At 48.4% G+C, this 21214-nt stretch overlaps 3 protein-coding genes across 4 annotated transcripts; 1 reads left to right on the top strand and 2 right to left on the bottom strand.

Annotated features, from left to right (window-relative positions):
• Positions 1 to 831: 831 nt before the first annotated feature.
• LOC125513869 (leucine--tRNA ligase, cytoplasmic) lies at positions 832 to 14472 on the bottom strand. 2 transcript variants are annotated; one of them, XM_087522352.1, is made up of 3 exons: positions 14342 to 14472; positions 1968 to 5275; positions 832 to 1227 (listed from the first exon to the last, which is right to left on the bottom strand). In XM_087522352.1, the coding sequence occupies exon 2, from the start codon at positions 5269 to 5271 to the stop codon at positions 1984 to 1986; it is 3288 nt and encodes a 1095-aa protein (XP_087378478.1). In that variant the 5' UTR covers positions 5272 to 5275; positions 14342 to 14472; the 3' UTR covers positions 832 to 1227; positions 1968 to 1983. The 2 variants fall into 2 exon arrangements, with proteins under 2 accessions (XP_087378478.1, XP_048535037.1); XM_048679080.2 differs by lacking the exon at positions 14342 to 14472 and adding an exon at positions 6588 to 6739.
• Positions 6838 to 10516, top strand: BIOF (biotin F). Its single transcript, XM_048679070.2, has 11 exons — positions 6838 to 7164; positions 7437 to 7549; positions 7646 to 7753; positions 7832 to 8070; positions 8172 to 8213; positions 8350 to 8437; positions 8518 to 8651; positions 8994 to 9082; positions 9464 to 9614; positions 9695 to 9763; positions 10031 to 10516. The coding sequence occupies exons 1-11, from the start codon at positions 6969 to 6971 to the stop codon at positions 10179 to 10181; spliced, it is 1380 nt and encodes a 459-aa protein (XP_048535027.1). The 5' UTR covers positions 6838 to 6968; the 3' UTR covers positions 10182 to 10516.
• LOC125534297 (uncharacterized) lies at positions 11583 to 14348 on the bottom strand. Its single transcript, XM_048697559.2, has 2 exons — positions 12215 to 14348; positions 11583 to 12088 (listed from the first exon to the last, which is right to left on the bottom strand). The coding sequence occupies exons 1-2, from the start codon at positions 12973 to 12975 to the stop codon at positions 11881 to 11883; spliced, it is 969 nt and encodes a 322-aa protein (XP_048553516.1). The 5' UTR covers positions 12976 to 14348; the 3' UTR covers positions 11583 to 11880.
• Positions 14473 to 21214: the final 6742 nt, after the last annotated feature.

Here is a 21214-nt window from a genome sequence, read left to right as displayed (position 1 = left end):
AGCCCCGCGCGCGCCCGCCCTCGCCTCGGCGCCGCTCGCTCCCCATGTGCGCGGCGCACGCCACGCGCTGTGCACCGGCGCCACTGCACCCTGAGGCGAACGAGCCACAGTGGCGTGCACGCTGGCATGGCATGACATGGCCCGGCGGCACTGGCGGGCGTCTCCCCCGACGGCGACTGATTGGGCTTCGGTCCAGTAGGCTCGCGCCATGCGTGGGGGGCGTGGCCGCCCGAGTCCGCGCTTCTCGGCCGGAGGAGCTGGCACGACGTTTACTTTGATTGATCGACTGACCTGACGCTCCTCTGCTCAGTTCAGTTCACTTCATCCGTCCTCCTGTGTGTGATCAGTGTGGCAAACGGTGCCATAAGGAGCAAGCACCACCACGAGTTTGTCACAACAGGAGCCAACAGATCGATCGATCTACATGATCAATTACACCAGTCTTCTGTAACATACAGTATGGTTTAGTTTGCATCTTCTTCCTCTCCGTTTCCCCCGCTTTTGGTCTCTCACTTGGAGTACAGCGCACTAAAGAAACACATGCATGGAGCACACAACTGATGGCCTCCAGTGCATTTGGAAAGGGTAAAGAAACCAAGAATAACAAGAGCATTTTGAGCTGACAGTAACTTGAATGTTTCAACTGTTAATAACAAGTGCAATTCCAAGTTTCAAGCGCCAATTCGCGAGAAGCGCGCTCCAGGGCTTGGAGTTCCATACTCCCTAGTAAAAACTCCAGGGCTTCTGTACTAATACCTTCACAAGCACACAGCAGAGAAGTTGTAAAATGTACACGCCTTGTTCAGAAAAAAGATGTATAGACAAGCAAGCTTAAAAGCTACTTCCTCCGTTCCATAATATAATAGCGTTTTTTGCACTAATTGTACAAGAGCATGGAGCTCAGGAATCGTTCTCACGCATCAACCTATTCCTTTGTAATATTCACACGAGGCAAAAAAGTATGTTCAAGTCTAAACACAGGAAACCTGCCAAATTAACATGTCATGTCAGGCTGCAGGCGGGACTGATCGTGGGCGTCCCACGTGTCAACCTGTGCAAGTATGGTACAATTTCCCAATGGCTGCACTTCCTCAGTTCTTCCGTATGATGAATTCGAAGTCACTCCCATGAATGAACAGCCACGTCAAACAGCATGCCTACCATTTCTGAATCCTCGACCTTCTCGGATCCTCACACCGTCAAGCACGCCAGCTTTCCTTTCCTCACCTATTCATCCAAAGGAAGAAGAACCTCAGCACATTTCATACATGACCTCAAGCAGCATATAGCTCATAGGAGTGTCGCAACAGATGAATCCATACATCGCATAACAAACACACAATGTCAAAAGTGATATTTACCTCAGCACTATGAGCCAATTACCCTGCGACGTAAGGCACAACTACAGTAATGCTACTGACCCATCTTCTGCTACAACACTACCAGCATGGAGTGATCTAATGACCATCTTGAGTAAGCCTGACAACATTTCTGTTGCAGCAGTAACATCAAGTGGCAGAGTTTCTATCTTTAATAAGGCTGACAACGGTGCAGGAGATTCTAGACACAAATCACTCATTTATATACATGATTTCCCAAGCTACATATAGCACACAGGATTGCCACGACAGGTAAAAAGCCCCATACATATCACATACAAGGCATGGTAAATGAACAGAGATTTCAGTGCAGAACTTGTTTTTCCTGAACATTCTAGAACTTGGTTTCAGTGCAGCCAAAAAGCATAGCAGAACTTGTGTACACATGGGTGCATGTAATCTGACTAAACACATTAATCTAGAAGCGAATTGAGCCTTAACAGTAGAGCAAACCATCACAAGGAGGAACCAGTTTCAGACCACAACACTGCAATACAACCTACATTTATTCTCATAATAATTACACCCATGACTAACATGAAATGGCCAAGCTGCAAACATGTAAGGCAAGCTAATAGTATGACTTACATCGATGAAGCTGAGCTTAGTTTTGGGCTTCGAACTCCTGCTTGCTCATGAATATTGCAACTGGCTCCCCAGGGGAAGGCGGGTTGTTGTTCAGCACAGAAACATGCCGTCCAGCTCTGGCACGAGCAGCTCCATCAGATGCCGACAGCACCTCTGCATGCTCAAGGCCCAGCTGCCTTTTGATCAGCTCCAGGTTCTCCTCAAGCACGTTCATTTCACCAAACGGAAGCTTCAAATTCAAAGCCTGGGGACCAATGGTCCTTGCTTCATCTTTCTTGAACCTGATGAAAGGCATGCAGAGCTTCTGGACTTGTGTGAAGCTTGCTTCATGTTCAATGAAGCAATTCTTCAGTGCCTCACTAATGTCCTCGTCAGGGGCAAACAAACGCGTTTGGCTATCATAATTCGATTGAAGCACCCTCAGGCATTGCTCTTTCCATCCGTCATAGTGCTCGTTGACATATATGAGACCGACAGTGAGCTTGTTCTCTGCGGTCCGAGGTGGTGCCGCGCCCTTCTTGTGTTTCTTGGAGCCTGATCCTTGCTTCTGGTGCAGCTTCCTCATCAAAACAATCGAATCCTGTAAATACTTGTTTGCTATTCTAAGAGTAGGATCGGGAGTGTCTGCGATAGGCCATCCAGCCTTTATTGCAAAACCTTCCTTGCTTAGGATATTCTGCCACACATGTTCAGCATAGTGTGGACAAATTGGGGTGATGAGCCTCGTCTGAACTTCCATGAACCGCACCAATAAATCACGATTCATGCCTGCCGCTCCACAAGAGAGCCTGTACTCATCTCTAGCCAATTGTAGGTCATAGAACCCAGACTTCAAGGCATCTCTGAACATAAAAGAACTGTAGCTCTTCTCGGTTTCATTCACAGCAATGTTGATCTCATTGGCAAACACATGGTCAGCATAAGTAGAGGGAGGACCAGATCTCAGAGAAGATTGAGAAGCTATAACCTCTTCCATCCATGCAATTTCTTTTGTAAGCCTCATGATGGCAGATTTTGCAGTTTCAGTGACAAAATTTGCATCATCCATACCATCACCCGCATCAGCAAGGGCAAACCTGGTGGCATCTGAAGAGTACTCTTTAATGGCCTGCCCAAGAGTTTGGAAATTCCCTGTTGACTTGGACATTTTCTCAGAGTTAAGCATAAGATGTCCATTGCAGCGGAATCCACGAGGCCAATGATGCTCTGGAAGGATAGCTGTATGAGTGTAAATGCTGAATGTCAGATGGTTCTGGATAAGCTCCTTACCAGATACCCGAATATCCAAGGGATACCAGTACTCATATTCTTGCTTCATTTTGCTCAACAGAGCAGGAGGGATGTCGCTTTTGGGTGCCAGACCATCACAGAAAACATAATCCCATACCTCATCCGTCATTTGCTCTGGCCTAATAGAAGATCTTTCTTTTCCATACATGTCACCATTTTGTAGAAGATGCGCAATCGTGTAATACGCCATGTATAGAGTTGAATCAGAAAGAGATTCTACAAGGAACTGTTCATCAAATGGAATGCGAGTACCTAGGCCAAAAGAACGTGAACAAGCCCACTTGTTCAGCCAGCCCAATGTATGCTCGAACCCATTACGAGTTTCAGCTGAAAATGTATTCATGTTCTTCAAACATTTGACCGCCTTCTGCTTCCATTCAACCTCACCATAAGTTATGTACCATTGATCTGTGAGAGCAACGACACACTCATCACCAGATCTTGACATAACTTTTTTCTCAGGCTCACTATACAAAACAGCCAAGCCTTCTTCCAAAAGCTTGTTCTTAATCAGTGGCTTTGCTTCTTCAACCTTTCTGCCATTGTACTCCCCTACAACCATCACTCCTTCTGTAAACCCTTTAAGATATGTCATCCTTTTCGCTTCAGCAAGTTTTTCCTTGTCGTATTGGCTCGTAATCTTAAGATCAACACACACCTTCTCAGCTGACTTGTCTCCAAATCCAGGAATGTTGATTATTGGTATAATATCAAATGGAAGAACCCACTCGTCTTTGACTCCAAATTTTGCTCTCAATGCTGGCTTTGTGACTAAAGCTTGCAGTGCCATGAAATCGTCTGGCGAATCGCTTGGAACACTAGTCACAATGCCAGTACCTTTATCTGTTAAGATAGTGAGCATGGGAAGCGCATATATGATTTCATTGAAGGAAATAGGAGACTTTAATGGCAAACCAATCAAATCATTGCCAGAAAGCTCAGCTAGGCAGGTTGGCTTTTCGGGGACCCTGGATAGATTCTGATATGCAAGATTAAGAGCAGACCTTGCTGTCAGAATGAAGACATCGGCATCATTGACCTCAAAAGCCCCGTAAATTCCATTAGGCAGCACCCAACAGTTTGTTTGGCCATACATAGTCTCTGGTCTCAATGTAGCTGCTGCCAAATAAACATTTTTTCCTTCCAAGACCTTCAACTTTGGGGGAAAAGGTGGAATCACCTCCATTTTAATCAGCACATATTCTTGTGGCTGTGCATTTTCACCTGTTGCCCTGTCATGGTCGGCGCAAGGTTGGCCATCCAATGGGGAGTAGATTGTGTACCTCAGGTCCTTGACAACTTTCCCCATTTTCTTGAGCTTTCTCATCTGCCATCGAACAAAAGCATCATAGAAAGGATTCATGTTGGTGGTTATGAATGAACGCCTCCAATCACAACCTAAGCCAAAGTCCTTAAGGTCTTTCACCGCCAACGGAGGGAAGTAGGTCAACCAGTGATAAGGATCTTGAAATTTGGCAATTTGTTCATCTAACAGGCCAAAGCTCTTCATGATCTCCCATTGGAACTTCTGCATGCCAGTCTTTGCAGCAGCCTTAGATTTCTTGCTCTTAAATTTATCTGGGGTAACGACAGCAGCCTGCTCAACTTCTCTATCATCTGCCACTTCAGCACTTGAATTATTCTCTGGTTGAGGAAACACTGGAGGGTTTCCATACTGTTGTATCTCCCTGGCCAGCTTATCAGCTGAGGCCTTGATTGGCATCCCAGTACAGTGGAAAGCAAATGGCAATAGAACATTTGAACCACGGAGTCTGTGGTATGCAGCACCAAACTCAAGCTTGGACAATGAGAACGCATGTCCCAAATGAAGCAATCCATTCATGTAAGGATACGGAAAGTTGCCGAAGAATTTTTCACCAGGGCCTGGAGATTTATTGCCCGGCTCAGCATGAAAAACTTTGCTATCCTCCCAACACTTATGAGCATCTGACTGGATCTTGAGCAAAAGGTCTCTGCGTGCATAACGCTTGCCTTCTTCAGGATTTGATGACATTTTCCTGATTGTTCAACAAAAAACAGGTATCAGAGGCAAGCTTCTAGATTTCACATACATTATTCCGGAATAAATTGTAGATATTCAATGTAAAAAATAGCAACAGGGTGCAATCTGCTTTGAATTTCTCAGTTTTCCAACATAAGAAACATAGTAATGCTTAATGAAGTCAATGAGATGAAGCCATTCTGTAACACAGGTACCGGAACCATACGAAAACTCACCAACAGGGGACACTCAAACAATTTTTGACATCTAAATCTAAAATTGAGACAAACTCTGCTGGCTAAACCTTGCATATATACCTAAAGTCCTAAAATTACGAGCAAGCACTATGTAAAAGCAGAATAAAGTCAACGTTTTCATGACTCTATATAAGTAGATGGCACGCAAACTATATATCCACACAGTACAGCAACATGACAAGAACAATAACAACTGGAGCAAAAAAATCATGACGTGACACCAATCAAAGTGAAAAATCTCCAAACATCATTTTCTCGCGAACCAGCTCTTATATTGGTGGGCCGGCAGGCCGCATAACAGAGAGCCTGAACAAGAACACGCAATGTATATAAACTGCCAATTAAAATATTAAAAGCACACAGTCACGTGCAAACTCGTAAACACAAGTATTCATAAGTTCCACATCCTTGACCGTTATGAAATATATGCTGTTCGAATTTCCCCGTCCAAACTTACAGATTTTCAGAAAAATAACAACAGTTCTGAACTACGCAAGCAACAACAAGTAGATAATCCAAAGACAAATTACTGCATACCTAATGACAAAGTGGCAACTGAAAATAGCTAAGAATCATTCTCAAATCCCAAGCTCGTGGCTCGAAGAAAAGCAATCACAGTAGAAAAGACAGGAATCCATCAATGTGTTTGCCAAAATAAAATCAGCCGGTAAGGACAGTCACAGTTCTTCCCATATGAACTAAACAAGCATGCCACAAACATGTTCTATACCAGGTCTACAGAAAGTATCACAGAATCATGTAAAACCAGGCATGGTATGAACTATTTCGCCTCGATCGTGCTCAACATAAAGGGGCTGAACTGAAACCCTACCACGCGAAAGCGAGAACAACAGCATGCCATCATCAGTTCATCACAAAATCAGGCACGAACACATCGAAAAATAGGCTGGAACACCACGCGCGAGCATAACAGACGGATCCGGCATAATTGTGACAGGACGTAGCAGAAACCAAGCATAAACAGAGGCTACTGAAAACAAGCGTGCAGACGAGGGACTTCGTGTCTGAGATGTGGAGAGGAGGAGTCGGGAGCGCGAGAGGGAGTCGCACCTATACACGAGCAACCGCCGCGCAGAACCACCGCCCGCCGGCGAAAGGAGCGCTCGAGTCGCCGGAGTGGAGAGCTGGTGGTGGTGGAGGCGGTCTCTTTTTTTCGAGGGAAAGCTCGAGGCGGCTTGACCGAGACACGACTACCGTTTTTTCAGGGAAACTGAGACACGATGAGCGTCACGGGGCCGAGTACAATACAATCGGTTGTGGGCCTGTGGCCCAATATAGTCTTTAACTCGGGCCGATCCTGGTTGGGCTGACGTTGTTGGTCACGGAAGCGTGGGCCAACCGCTCTGTCATGTGACCCTTCTCCGTGTCCGCGCCTCGTCCTCTCCGTCCCACCACCAGCGAGGAGGGAGCGGCGGCCGCCTGTTCGACGGAATGGCGCAATGGGACGCGCTCGTGGACGCCGCGCTCGGCGAGCTGGCGTCCAGGAGCCTCCTGCGCGCCACGCGCCCCATCTCCCTGGCGCTGCCGCCCGCGCCGCCGGAGACCTTCCCAGGCCCCGGCCCGTGGGACCGCGCCGCCGTCGAGATCCGCCTCGACCGCGCCACCCTCCACCAGTGGCTCGCCGAAGGTCTGCAGCAGGCAGTGTCAATATAGCTCCCTTGCTCGCTATAACGCCCTAGACAATTCCGCTTACTATTTTTGGGTGTTATTAATATATACTTGATGCCTTGCTGTGTGACTGTGTCCCTGTTAGCTGTTAGGATATGGTTTGCAAAAAGAAAGAACAACGCTCCAGAGTTTATTTGTGTTTATTTATTTATACTTTCTGGTTATATTGCACTTTCAAGATTTACTGCTAGTGCTCACTACATGGCTTGTTCATGGGCACGTTTGGTTTAGGTGGCGAGGCCAGTGGCCAGGAAGAGGAGCTGGGTGAGAAGCTCATTCTTTTCTCCGGGAATGACTACATGGGACTCAGCTCACATCCGGCAGTCCGTGAGGCCGCAGCAAAGGTGTGCAAGTTCTGCAATCGTGGCGATTGTTAGGACTGTAGAGTACTCTGAATCGACGAGTCTCTGCTTGAGCTAACGATTGGGTGCGTTTGCTAGGCAGCTCAAGAGTACGGCATGGGCCCTAGAGGCTCCGCATTGATATGTGGGTATACTACTTATCACAAATTGGTGGAGGAATCATTGGCAGAGTTGAAGAAAAAAGAGGTCCAGCGTCGCATTTTTTTAGTTCAAGTAGTCATTATTTCACAAGTTTTGCATCCTCACTTTAGAGTTTTTCTACAGGATTGCCTTCTCTGCCCCACCGGATTTTCTGCCAATATGGCTGTGATGACTGCTCTGGGAAGTATCAGCTCTCTTTTGGCGGTTGGCAGAAAACCTGCAAAGGACGAGAGAATTGCTATTTTTTCAGATGCCCTGAATCATGCTTCAATCATCGATGGGATTCGCCTTATTGAGCGGCAGCAAGAAGCTGTAGTGTTTGTCTACAAGCACTGTGACATGTCCCATCTTGATTTCCTCCTGTATGTTTTTTCACTTTTCAGTCATAATATCATTATTGCATAATATGCCATATGTAATCATGAACTGAGATAGCTACAATACAATACCATTATCCGTGCAGGTCCAGTTGCTCAATAAAAAAGAAAGTTGTTGTCACAGATAGGCAAGTTTTTTCTCAAATTTAATTTCCTCACTTAAAAAGTATATTTATGTTTGTGTGAAGTATAAGTAGAGGCATGCTTGTGTATGCATATTGTCAGAGCACCAAATTCAGATACTCTTTTATTGATACAATGCAGCTTGTTTAGCATGGATGGTGATTTTGCTCCATTACCTGAACTTGTGGAACTACGCAGGAAGTATGGATTTTTATTGGTCATCGATGATGTTAGTAATTTTATCTCCCCTCAGATACAGTTTTGCAGAATTTCTTAGTGATCGATTTTGTTGCGATTTTCCTTGGACAGGCCCATGGAACACTTGTTTGTGGTGATAATGGTGGTGGTGTACCCGAGCTGCTTGAATGTGAGAGTGGAATTGACATAAGTGTTGGCACCTTGAGCAAGGCTGCTGGCTGCCAGGGTGGGTTTGTGGCATGCAGGTAAACAGACACTTATATCAGGTTGTCGTATGAATGCACACACTTTTGTACATTGCGGCACTGATTTTAGTAAAAAAAAACGAGATCACATAAAGTGATTTTCAAGGTTCTGGATCATATCATATAAATTAGCTTTGGCAAATTTGCACCACAGTGCCCCATGCTTATAATTCAATGAATAGGATGTTATGCACATTTGCAACACTGTATATTTATGGTACTGGACACTTGACTCTGGAATATCAGCACTCCACACTGCATGGCTTCCCTACACTTTGGACTTACTATGATATCTTGATAGTTTACTGGCTAATAACTAAAAAATTGCAATGTGTTGAGCAGCACCCGATGGAAGAGTTTAATTCAGTCGCGAGGTCGTTCGTTCATTTTTTCAACTGCTTTGCCAGTGCCAGTAGTTGCTTCTGTTCAAGGTAATATTCACAACATACCAACTACTCCCTCCGTCCCATAATATAAGAATGTTTTTGACACTAGTGTAGTGTCAAAAACGTTCTTATATTATGGGACGGAGGGAGTATGTCATAGAACCCTCTAAAATGAATATCGCAAGCTAGCGGTCTGTCATTGTTGTGTTCCATTTATTGGGCTGATGTCCACTATTTTCTCTTACCTTCTTTTCATTAGGAAATGCTTAAAATGATGACTAGTGCTTTCACATTGGTCAGTAAGAATGATAACTGGGTACAAACACTTCAGCTAGCTTAAGAAACTATAGTTATCAGGAACTTGCATTTTTCTGAAAGAGAAACTATCACACTGCTTCAAATATCCGTGCTGTTTTCTGATTCCAGCTGCGCTCCATGTCTCGAGGAAGGAACGATGGCGGAGATTATTGGTCTGGAGGCATGTGCAGTATTTTGCATCCTTGACTAAACTCAATATAACTAGTCCCATAATTTCCATAGTAGTAGGAAGTGAAGAAGCAGCACTGAGGGCTGGCAGGTTATATCTCTTCCTTAAAATTTTATTTAGTGCCAGTCTGGTCATCTTATGTTCCTAATTATTCCATCTTTGAACTGCAGGCATATGCTAAGATCTGGATTTCATGTTACACCAATTCGACCACCCACCGTGCCGCCCAACTCATGCAGGTCCCTCCTCCCTTCTGTTTTTTCGTTTGCAATCCAGTGTCTTGTCATGAACTTCACCAATATAGAACCTGCAACCCTGTGTCCAAGTAACTGGACTAGGACTTTTCGATTAAGGGCATATAGCACAATGTCATAATTAGCAAGATCTGTTGTAGCATGCATGTCTCTGTATCTATGGATTCCTGCTCGATGTTAGTACAGATGATCACCAATGAGACTCTGTTTCAACTGTCGACCAAGATTAACTGACCATGAATCTCTTGGCAGGCTGCGAATAACTTTGAGTGCTTCTCATTCCTCGGATGACATCAAGAGGCTGGTCGACGCGCTCGCTCCCTGGCTATCTGGCAAACATGCCAAGCAGAGCTTTGTCGAGGGGCATTCTGAGCAGAGCTATGTCGCAGCATCAAAACTGTAAGCAGTGTGAATTGAAGCTTGTAGACGGTGACACTAGATGTGCTGGATTATGTGGGAGAAAACGCCCACGGAGGAATAAGTCGGTAGATGTCGACGTGATCATCTGTATCCATTTCACATGCCACAAAATGTTTCCATAATTGGTATATATGATCTTATGAGGCATACTACCCTGAAAGATACTATTGATGTAGACATGGATTTGGGTAGTTTCTATATTGGGAGCTTGAGCCTGTTCTGTAACTGGAAACATCCTTGGTGCCGCCATGTAAGTAGAGGCTACCAAACTGTCTGGTAAACCGTAAACAACGGCCTGTTTGGAATGCAGGAACTTCACATGAAACTGTTCGATTTGCATAACTAGTGGCCTGTTTGGAACACAGGAATATCGTGGGAAATTCCACTCGTTTGGTTCATATGATAGGAATAGGAAACCATAGGAAGAGAAGACATGTATCTCAATTTCTATAGGGAAAGAGATGTTACTTCTCAATTCCTATAGAGAAAGAGATGTCACTTGATTCATACGGTAGGAATTTTTCCATTGGCCTTTGAAATGTGAAGGATTAATTCGTATTCTACACAGGATCAGGAATCCATTCCTACAAAGCAAATGGCTCCAAAGGAATTTTGCCTACAAAATTTCTATCCTTTAGAATTCTTACAAAATTCCTCTAAACCAAAGAAGGCCTGGACTTATTTCATTCACATGATTGTAAAAACACCGGAATAGGAAGAATACATGACCAGGCTTCCTTTGGTCTGTAGGAATTTTGTGGGAGTTATATAGGATATAATTTTCAAAGGTAAAATTCCTTCGGAGCCCTTTACTTTGTAGAAATGGATTACTATTCTTATGTAGGATAGGAACCAATACTTCGCATTTCAAAGGAAAAAAAGCATTACCCTAGATTCAATGACAAAATTCCTATCCTATGCATCGAATGACATCTCTTTCTCCATGGAATTGAAATACATGTCATCTCATTTCTTATGATTTTCCTATTCTCATGATATCCAGAGGAGGCCTTAGAGTGTCATGCCCAATTGAATCCTACATGATTTGACTTTGGAGTTTGTTTGATTGCATCACAAGAAAAACAAAGAAATTTTCCAGCAGATTGGAGTGGATGCTAAGATTTACTATGGAAATCCCTATAGATTCAATCATACTAATCAAACGACCAACCTAGAACTAACTCCTAATTTTTTTTCAATCCTCCCAAAATCCTACTATAAAAATCCTTTGAACCAAAGAGGCAATGAAGTGTTGAATTCTGGCAGGAACAGGAAATAAACCCCGCTATCTCAAACCAGGGCCTGATCGAGATCAGCTGATCAAACAAAAGAAGCATTGACGGGCTTGGCATTATGGAGGCCCTGGTGGACCTAACAAGCATAATAACAGAGTAACATAAATACTTTCATGTATCAAACGGAAGTAAACACACATTTATTCCACATATCCGATATAATTAAGACAAGCACAAAGCACAGACTGGACACACATATGTATATCGATCGATGGTTGTCTCATCTCTCGAGCATAGTCTCTGGACCAATCGATCGAGTAGTAGTAGGTAGCATATGAACCGGGTAACTGACTGTGCCATGGCACATCTTGAAGCTCCAGCTCCATGCACGCATGCAGCTTAATTGTAGGCCAGGTAGCTGGATGCATGGATGGACGGATCGAGCATTCAGGCTTGGAAGGTGTTCCTGGAGCAGGGCACGTAGACCCTGGCCCAGAGGTGCCTGCCCTTGATGATGAACTTGGCCGTCGGCTCGCCCCCGAGCAGCGCCGGGATCATGTCCGCGCTCTGCAGCACCACCCTCCCGTACACCGGCATCTGCCCCGGCGCCGCCCTCTCCACCATCACGTCCTCCACGCACGGGCGCCCGTGCAGCCTGCATCCATCCATCCATGCATGCATGCATGCACGCATATATATGATGACGGTCATCGTTTGTATATATATTGACCAGAGATAGATATGCTGATGATATATAGTAGTGGCGGCGCGATGAGCTTACGAGTTGAAGAAGTCCCTGATGTCGTCCTTGTCGATGGGGTAGCCGCGGGAGAAGGTGATGAAGAGCGAGCGGAACTCCTCTGGAAGGCGGTCGACGATCATCATCTGATGCTGCTGGTGCTGGTGCTGGGGTTGGGGCTGGGGCTGGGGCTGGTACGGCTGCGCCAGCCGGATCGGGGCCCACGGCGGCGCCATCGCGTTCAGCTGGGAGAACCTCGGCGTCACTATTGCGTTCAGGTCGGCGAACCTCGGCGTCGTTGGCGTCTGGGGGGGTGGGGAGACGGCGCTGGCGAGCACGGGAGTGCCGATGGCGCGCGGCGCGGAGGCGGCGCTGCTCCTGGGAAAGAAGACGGCGTCGTCGGAGGCGCAGGCGTCGTCGAGGACGACGCGGCAGACGGTCTTGTACAGTAACTTGACGCGGGGCATGATGTTGTCGCGGTGCTCGTCGAAGTAGGTGACGTCGTCGATGGGCTTGTTGAGGAGCGCGTTGGTGCAGGGGAGGAGGGTGCTGGCGCCGGGGAGCACGCGGCCGGCGAGGCGGGCGAGGCACGCCAGCGCCTCGTCGACGAAGCGCAGCACGACGGGGCCCGGAAGCGCGGCCGCGCGGCGCATGAACTTGTCGTTCCCATCGGCCTCGAACCAGAGCCAGAGCGCGATCACCCACCTCATATGCTCCTTCTCCTGCCCGAGGTCGCGCACCAGCCGGTGGAAGAAGCTGCGCTCTTGTGAGTAGAATATAGCCATCTCACGCAATCCAGCCATGGCCGCCTAGCCACCACTACCTCGCTCGATCCCTCACTCTCACACAAACACACTGTCTCTCTCTCTCTCGCTCGCTCGCTGGCGGATGGCAATGGCACGGCGAGGTGGGGTTGATAAAGGCCCAGCTCCGTGCCCTGGCACGCCGCGCGTGCGCGTGCGTCCACAGAGGTTTGTTGCGCGCCCCGGCTACGAGACAAGGCCAGGGCGCGCAAGGGAGAGCACGCAGCGCAGGGGCGCACGGCTCGGCGTACACACGGCACCCTTCACATGGAAAGCCCGGCCCGGCATCGCTCGCCTCACCCGCCGGCTGCCGGTGCGCGCGCGGTGATCAGGGGCGAACTGAAGCCCCCCTCCGCTAATCTCGCGGTGAAGACCAGTAACTCCACCTTGTCTACACGTCCAGTAGCCTCGAGTTCGTCGCGGCTCTCCGGAAAAGGCTTGCGGGTAAGCTGCAGAGGACGTGGAAAGGAGGCCGGTCGCACGCGAGGCGAGCAGCCGGGTGCACGCCGTCCATGGGAGGGGCTCCTCGATCTCGGCCGCATATGAACGCATGCATCCAGCTCAGCGGCGAGATGAACCACCGTTGGTCTCTTCTGATGCAGGTTCAATGTGAGCCTTGTTGCTTACTGCGCCTGGTTTCACGCAAAGGTAAAACTGCCAAAAATGGGATAAGCTTCGGTTACCAAAACGACAATGCAAAAGCTCGATGCAGCTGGAAAAGGTTAGCCCTAACAAGTTAGAAATTACATCATCTTCCCCAGGTCTTTCTCCTCACGCCACCGCTTTGGTGGAGCGGATCTGGTGTGGTGACTCTCTAGAGCTGCAAGAGGGTAAGCTCACCTGGGGGCTCGGGTTAACTGGACAACTCCCCTAAAAGAAAAATCTGCTTCTTCGGTCTAGAGTCCTTAAATAGGATATGGAAAACTTCCGAATAATATCGCGATTCAATCCGGTCATCTATCTAGACAGAAAAATCCTAACAATGAAACTTGTTATATTATCGACATGAGTAGATCTGAGCAAATTTATTTTCTCTGGGATCAAGGAGGGAAGGGAGGGGAGATGAAGTTACCCATCTGCTAGCGGACCTCCGGTGGTATTGTTGGATGATAATGGATGCGGAGGAGAAAATTGTCGGCAGCGAAAGAAAGGGATATAGGAAGAGAGGAACTTTCGTATGGGTAAACCAAAGGGGAAGAAGTATAGTGTCACCCCCTCCCCCCTCTCGGCTGGCCTATGAATCATCGGAGTTGGTAGAGAGGGTTTCATATATAGAAGAATAAACCACGTCTTCTATGCCTTACCCGCAAGTATTTTTCAGAACTGCAACGAACATAAAGCTAGACATGTGAACATAGTAAGTTACCGATCATCACCGCCAAATTAGAGAAGGCTTCACTTCACTCCTCACCATCAACTTGCGAGTGAGGCAACCATGGTGAGTTTTCCATGTGTAGCTAAGAGCAGAGGAGGTTCGTTAGGGAAGAGTAGAGGAGATGGAGCGAGAAACTTGCTTTATATAGCCCCGGCGACGGAGAATTCGAGGCGAAAGGGACCAAAACTTTTGCTTACGATCGCTCGCGAGATTCACGCCGATCGACCAGCTGGCAACCATAACACGACTAGTTTACGCAACATTTCAACGGGGGAGAAGCCCCCACCCAACCCACATGCACACGCAAAACCTCGATTCAATAGCTTTACTGAGATACAAAGTTGGCTTACGCAACAATTCAAGGGGGGGGGGGGGGGAGCCCCCTCCCAACCCATATCACCCACCCACACGCACACACAAAACCTTGTTCAATAGCTTTACCAAGGCATGAGTGGGTAACCAGTTTAAGCCCAAGATAAATAAGCCTTTTCTTTATCCCAATCTTATTTAAATCAAGTTCGAACTTATCAAATCCAAAGCCAAGCAAGTTGTTTTCATAGGAAACTAGGTGGTGTAAATAGGTGACCAGATTGTCACCGCTTAAGTAGTGTTAGGGCATATTTCTCCCATAGTGGTTTTGGTGATTGATGACAATACTTTTGTGGACTAATCATGTGCATTGAGCATTTCAGAGAATCTATCATATGGCACAATACGATTCGTACCCCTCGGAGATATTGCGAAGACGGTTGTTTTCTTACATTTCATTTTTGGTGGATTTGAGTCGTAGGATCACCGTACTATTAAGAGGGGGTCCGCTTCGAAAATGTTTGGGTGGAATCAACACATACACAGTCTTTTTGTACCCTCTTTTCTTCCCGGCACTGGAGCTTGTCCTTCCTTGTGCATGGGCTTTCCTAAGGCACATAAGCGGTAGTACCGCTCTGCACCACGGTAGTACCGCTCCAGCGGTACTGCCACAGTTCAGTGCTACTGGCACTTCCACCTATTTTTAGTGCTTTGTAAATGAGCGGTAATAGGGCGGTAGTTCAACGCAGTAGTATCTCCCCCGCGATACTGCGGCCCTGACTAGCACTCCACTATCGCAAATTTACTGGACTACTAACAGTAGCGCGAAAGTACCGGTCATGCGAAGCGATAGTACCGCCGGGCGAAACTACCGCTATCTTGTACCGCTGTGAGTGCCGCTTATTTTAAGTCTTCCGGACTGCTCTGTCCTTCGAGCGGAAGTAGAGCGGCAGTACCCAGTGGTAGTACCGCTATGTGCGGCACTACCGCACCGTCCTTCTCTACTACCGCTGTTCCTACTGGTTGCTCAACACTACGCGGTAGTACCTGTTGGGGAACGTAGTAATTTCAAAAAATTTCCTACGCACACGCAAGATCATGGTGATGCATAGCAACGAGAGGGGAGAGTGTCGTCCACGTACCCTCGTAGACCGTAAGCGGAAGCGTTATGAGAACGCGGTTGATGTAGTCGTACGTCTTCACAATCCGACCGATCCAAGTACCAAACGTACGGCACCTCCGAGTTCAGCACACGTTTAGCTCGGTGACGTCCCACAAACTCCGATCCAGTAGAGCTTCGAGGGAGAGTTCCGTCAGCACGACGGCGTGATGACGATGATGATGATGCTACCGACGCAGGGCTTCGCCTAAGCACCGCTACGATATGACCGAGGTGGATTATGGTGGAGGGGGGCACCGCACACGGCTAAAAGATCAACTGATCAACTTGTGTGTTTTGGGGTGTCCCCTGCCCCCGTATATAAAGGAGCAAGGGGGAGGTCGGCCGGCCCTAGCAGGGCGCGCCAGGAGGAGTCCTACTCCCACCGGGAGTAGGATTCCCCCCATTTCCTAGTTGGACTAGGAGAGAAGGAAGGGGAGAGAGGGAGGAAGGAAAGGGGGGCGCCGCCCCCCTCCTAGTCCAATTCGGACTAGAGGGAGAGGGGGCGCGCGTCCTGCCCTGGTATCTTCTCTTTCTCTCTCCACTATGGCCCAATAAGGCCCATACATTTACCGGGGGGTTCCGTTAACCTCCCGGTACTTCGGTAAAATCCCGATTTCACCCGGAACTATTCCGATGTCCAAATATAGGCTTCCAATATATCGATCTTTATGTTTTGACCATTTCGAGACTCCTCGTCATGTCCGTGATCATATCCGGGACTCCGAACTACCTTCGGTACATCAAAACACATAAACTCATATTACCGATCGTCACCGAACTTTAAGCGTGCGGACCCTACGGGTTCGAGAACTATGTACACATGACCGAGACTCGTCTCCGGTCAATAACCAATAGCGGAACCTGGATGCTCATATTGGTTCCTACATATTCTATGAAGATCTTTATCGGTCAAACCGCATAACAACATACGTTGTTCCCTTTGTCATCGGTATGTTACTTGCCTGAGATCCGATCGTCGGTATCACCATACCTAGTTCAATCTCGTTACCGGCAAGTCTCTTTACTCGTTCCGTAATGCATCATACCGCAACTAACTCATTAGTCACAATGCTTGCAAGGCTTATAGTGATGTGCATTACCGAGAGGGGCCAGAGATACCTCTCCGACAATTGGAGTGACAAATCCTAATCTCGATCTATGCCAACTCAACAAGTACCATCAGAGACACCTGCACATCACCTTTATAATCACCCAGTTACGTTGTGACGTTTGGTAGCACACAAAGTGTTCTTCCGGTACTCGGGAGTTGCATAATCTTATAGTCATAGGAACATGTATAAGTCATGAAGAAAACAATAGCAACAAACTAAACGATCATCGTGCTAAGCTAACGGATGGGTCAAGTCAATCACATCATTCTCTAATGATGTGATCCCATTAACCAAATGAAAACTCATGTCTATGGTTAGGAAACATAACCATCATTGATTCAACGAGCTAGTCAAGTATAGGCAAACTTGTGACACTCTATTTGTCTATGTATTCACACATGTACTAAGTTTCTGGTTAATACAATTCTAGAATGAATAATAAACATTTATCATGATGTAAGGAAATATAAATAACAACTTTATTATTGCCTCTAGGGCATATTTCCTTCGGTACCGCCGGTGGAAGCGGCAGTACCGCTCCAGTGGCGCTACCGCCTCCCTGACTTGTTCAGTTGAATGAAGTGCTAGAACTTCCGTGTAAGCGGAAGTACCGCTCACCCGAGCGCTACCCGAGTTGTACTACCGCTTGTGCTCGGGCTGAAGGTGTCGGCGTTCTGGGAACGGGGGTCCCCAGACTTGCCTGCCTGCGGCGTGGCTCGAGGAGGGGCCCAGTGCGGCCCATCTTCATCAACACAGACCCAAGACCCTCGCGAGGGGCCAATCCTCGCGGGGCGGACGACACGGAGCTTCCTCAGGCACGGCCTCATCAGGATGGCTCGCAAGGAGGCGGAGAGATCAAGGCGGGGTACCTCACGAGGTGCCCGTGACGCAAGCCATGACGACCAAGGGTGCCAGGCGGGCGCTAGCCGCGCAGTGTCCTCCTTTCCTCTTTGGTGCAAAGGGAGCAAGCGCAGGCGAGAGCATCAAGCAAAGGCACCCGTTTCGGTGCAACGAGACCAAGACCAGTCCAACGGCAGGGAGGAAGTCATTGTGGAGCCCAAGCCAGCGTCACCACCAGAGCCTTTGGCAGGCGAGGACCAACTTTAGTCAGGATAAGTGTACCAGATGTTCCCCTTCGAAATGGCCAATTGTTGGCGCCCTTCCCGCTCAATATTTGGGAAGAGACCCAGGGCCTTTGCCTATAAATAGGACTAGCCACCCACAGGAGATATGGGAGATCAGATCGAAATCAGAGAGAGAATCGAGAAAAGAGAGAGAGAGAAGGGTGACTGAACTCCTCCTAGCAGTTCATCCCCCCAGCCAAGAACAGACCCTCGCGAGGCTGTTCTTCCTTGTATTGCTCATCATCATCAGCCCAAGAGGCAATCCACCACACCACACACTGGAGTAGGGTATTACACCACAACGGTGGCCCGAACCAGTATAAACCCTGTGTCTCTTGTGCTGTTCTTTCCATAGTTTAGATCTTAGCGAGGCGGAGGGGTGCAGGTAGGTAGAAGGCGAAATCTCCGTGCGCACCCCGGTGTTCGAACCTCAAGGGTCTGCCGGAACCCGAAATCCGACATTTGGCGCGCCAGGTAGGGGTGCGCCGGAATTCGTCTTCCACCACCCCGTTCTCCTCCGACCATCGCGTCCATGTCTGACGCTTGTCGGGCCCGCGCCGAGCGCCGGGACGCTCTCGCTTCCCGCGTCGCCCAGACGGCTCCTGTCGGCGGGCGTCCTCGCCATTCCCCGTCACCTGCCGTCAACACCGCCACCGGCCCGGCGGGGGACGAGCAGCAAGCGTCGTCTCAGCATCCGTCCGTGCGGCAAGACGGCCGCACCGCTACTCCCTCGCTCATCCCAGCTGGTTCTCCGTCCCGCGCGCTCCGCGCACCCATGGAGGCTCGAGCTGCACTCATCGCGGCAAACGAGCTCCTGCGCTACCGTCCCGTCGACGACGTCTACAAAGAATGGCTCGACCGCGTCGCCGAGCTCGTCCGCGCCGCAGGGGGCTCTCCTGCGCTGTCCGTTCCGCTGCACCACACCCCGCCCCGCGCGAGCGACGAAACTCCGGGGGCGCCCCAGCCGCCTCCTCCTCAAGAAGGTGCCATGGCTCCAAGGCGCGTGGCCCCTGGGCGGAACCCGCTCCGTCAGGTGCCAGCGCGGCAAGAGCAGAGCTGCCAAGAAGTCCCTCGCCCGCAAGAAGATGCCCGGGCACTCCCTGCTCCAGCACGTCGCGACCATGTTGTAACACCCTCGATGCGACTATAGCTCCCACGTGTCGAGGCACGACTTAGAGACATAATCGCATTGAAGGCATATGTCGCAAGTTAGGCAATCTTCACAACATCCCATGTAGTATGAATAATAAAGGGGAGAACATAGTTGGCTTACACTCGCCACGTCAATCAAGAACATAAATAACATTACATCATCCAAAATACTCATGGCCCGACTACGGTGCCAAAATAGAAGAGAACCCAACAGGCGACACGGTCCCAATCACCCCCAACTGGGCACCACTACTGATCATCGGGAAAGGAAACGTAGTAATGCTGAGAGTCCTCGTCGAACTCCCACTTGAGCTCGTACTCGTCACCTGGAGCGGAATCACCTGGACCTGCATCTGGAGTTATAGTAATCTGTGAGTCACAGGGACTCAGCAATCTCGCACCCTCGCGACCAAGACTATTTAAGCTTATAGGAATGGTAAGACAAATATATGAGTGGAGCTGCAGCAAGCGACTAGCATATATGGTGGCTATCTTATTCGCAAAAGAGAGCGAGAAGAGGAGGCAAAGCACGAGCGGGAAACTAGAGAGCAACCTGCGCAGCCATTACTCCAACACCGTGTCCACTTCCCGGACTCCGCCGAGAAGAGGCCATCACGGTAACACACTCAGTTGATTCATTTTAATTAATTAAGGTTCAAGTTATCTACAACCGGACATTAACAAATTCCCATCTGCCCATAACCGCGGGCACGACTTTCGAAAGTTCAATCCCTGCAGGGGAGTCCCAACTTAGCCCATGACAAGCTCTCACGGTCAACGAAGGAATAGACCTCCTCCCAAGACATTCCGATCAGACTCGGTATCTCGGTAACTCAAGACACTTCGACAGGTTAAAACAAGACCAGCAACACCGCCCGAATGTGCCGACAAATCCCAATAGGAGCTGCACATATCTCTTTCTCAGGGCACACTCAGATGAGCCAGACGTCGGGTAAGCCAGCCCAGAGTTGCCCCTGGTAGCCTCGGACATCGCTCGGTGGGACCAACACTCAGAGGAGCACTGGCCCGGGGGGGTTAAAATAAGATGACCCTTGAGTCTGCAGAACCCAAGGGAAAGAAAATGGGCTAGGTGGCGAATGGTAAAACCAATGTTGGGCATTGCTGGAAAAGCTTTAATCAAGGAGAAATATCAAGGGGTTCCCATTATAACCCAGCCGCGTAAGGAACGCAAAATCCGGGAACATAACACCGATATGACGGAAACTAGGGCGGCAAGAGTGGAACAAAACACTAGGCGAGAGGCCGAGCCTTCCACCCTTTACCAAGTATATAGATGCATTAAGATAACATAGCAATTTAATGATATCCCAACAAGTAAATAAAAGGTGTTCCAACAAGGAACAGCTCCAATCTTCACCTGCAACTAGCAACACTATAAGAGGGGCTGAGCAAAGCGGTAACATAGCCAATCAACGGTTTGCTAGGACAAGGTGGGTTAGAGGTTTGACATGGCAATTGGGAGGCTGACAAGCAAATGGTAGGCATCGTAGCATTGACATAGCAAAGAGCGAGCAAACTAGCATAGCAAAGATAGTAGTGATTTTGAGGGTATGATCATCTTGCCTGCACAGTTGTCAGAGTTGAATGGATCCTCACAAGCAAACTCAACGGCCTCCTCGGTAGCGAACTCGTCTCCCGGCTCTACCCAAACAAGACAAAAAAGCAACAAGGATACAATCAACCACGTGCAAGACCAAGCAATATGATGAAATGATGATATGCTATGCGGGATGCGATGCGGGATGCAAAATGCAAGATATGACAGGAAATGCATGAACCTGGCCTCAACTTGGAATTCCAAGGGTGCCACTGGAAAGATGAGATGAAATCGCTTGAAAACGATATAAAGAACGCCGGAATCGGAGTTACGGTTTGGAAATGGCAAGCGTTTTAAGAATGACACCGGTCTGCGATTTATAGCAAGTAGGCATCTAAAGGCAACGAAACGAACATGCTACAGCCACCAAACATGACAACAAAATAC

The sequence above is a fragment of the Triticum urartu genome, chromosome 1A (genome assembly GCF_056163025.1).
Source record: "Triticum urartu cultivar PI428250 chromosome 1A, HENAU_Tu73, whole genome shotgun sequence".
Lineage (NCBI taxonomy): Eukaryota > Viridiplantae > Streptophyta > Magnoliopsida > Poales > Poaceae > Triticum > Triticum urartu.
This window is presented reverse-complemented; position numbering and strand designations above follow the sequence as displayed.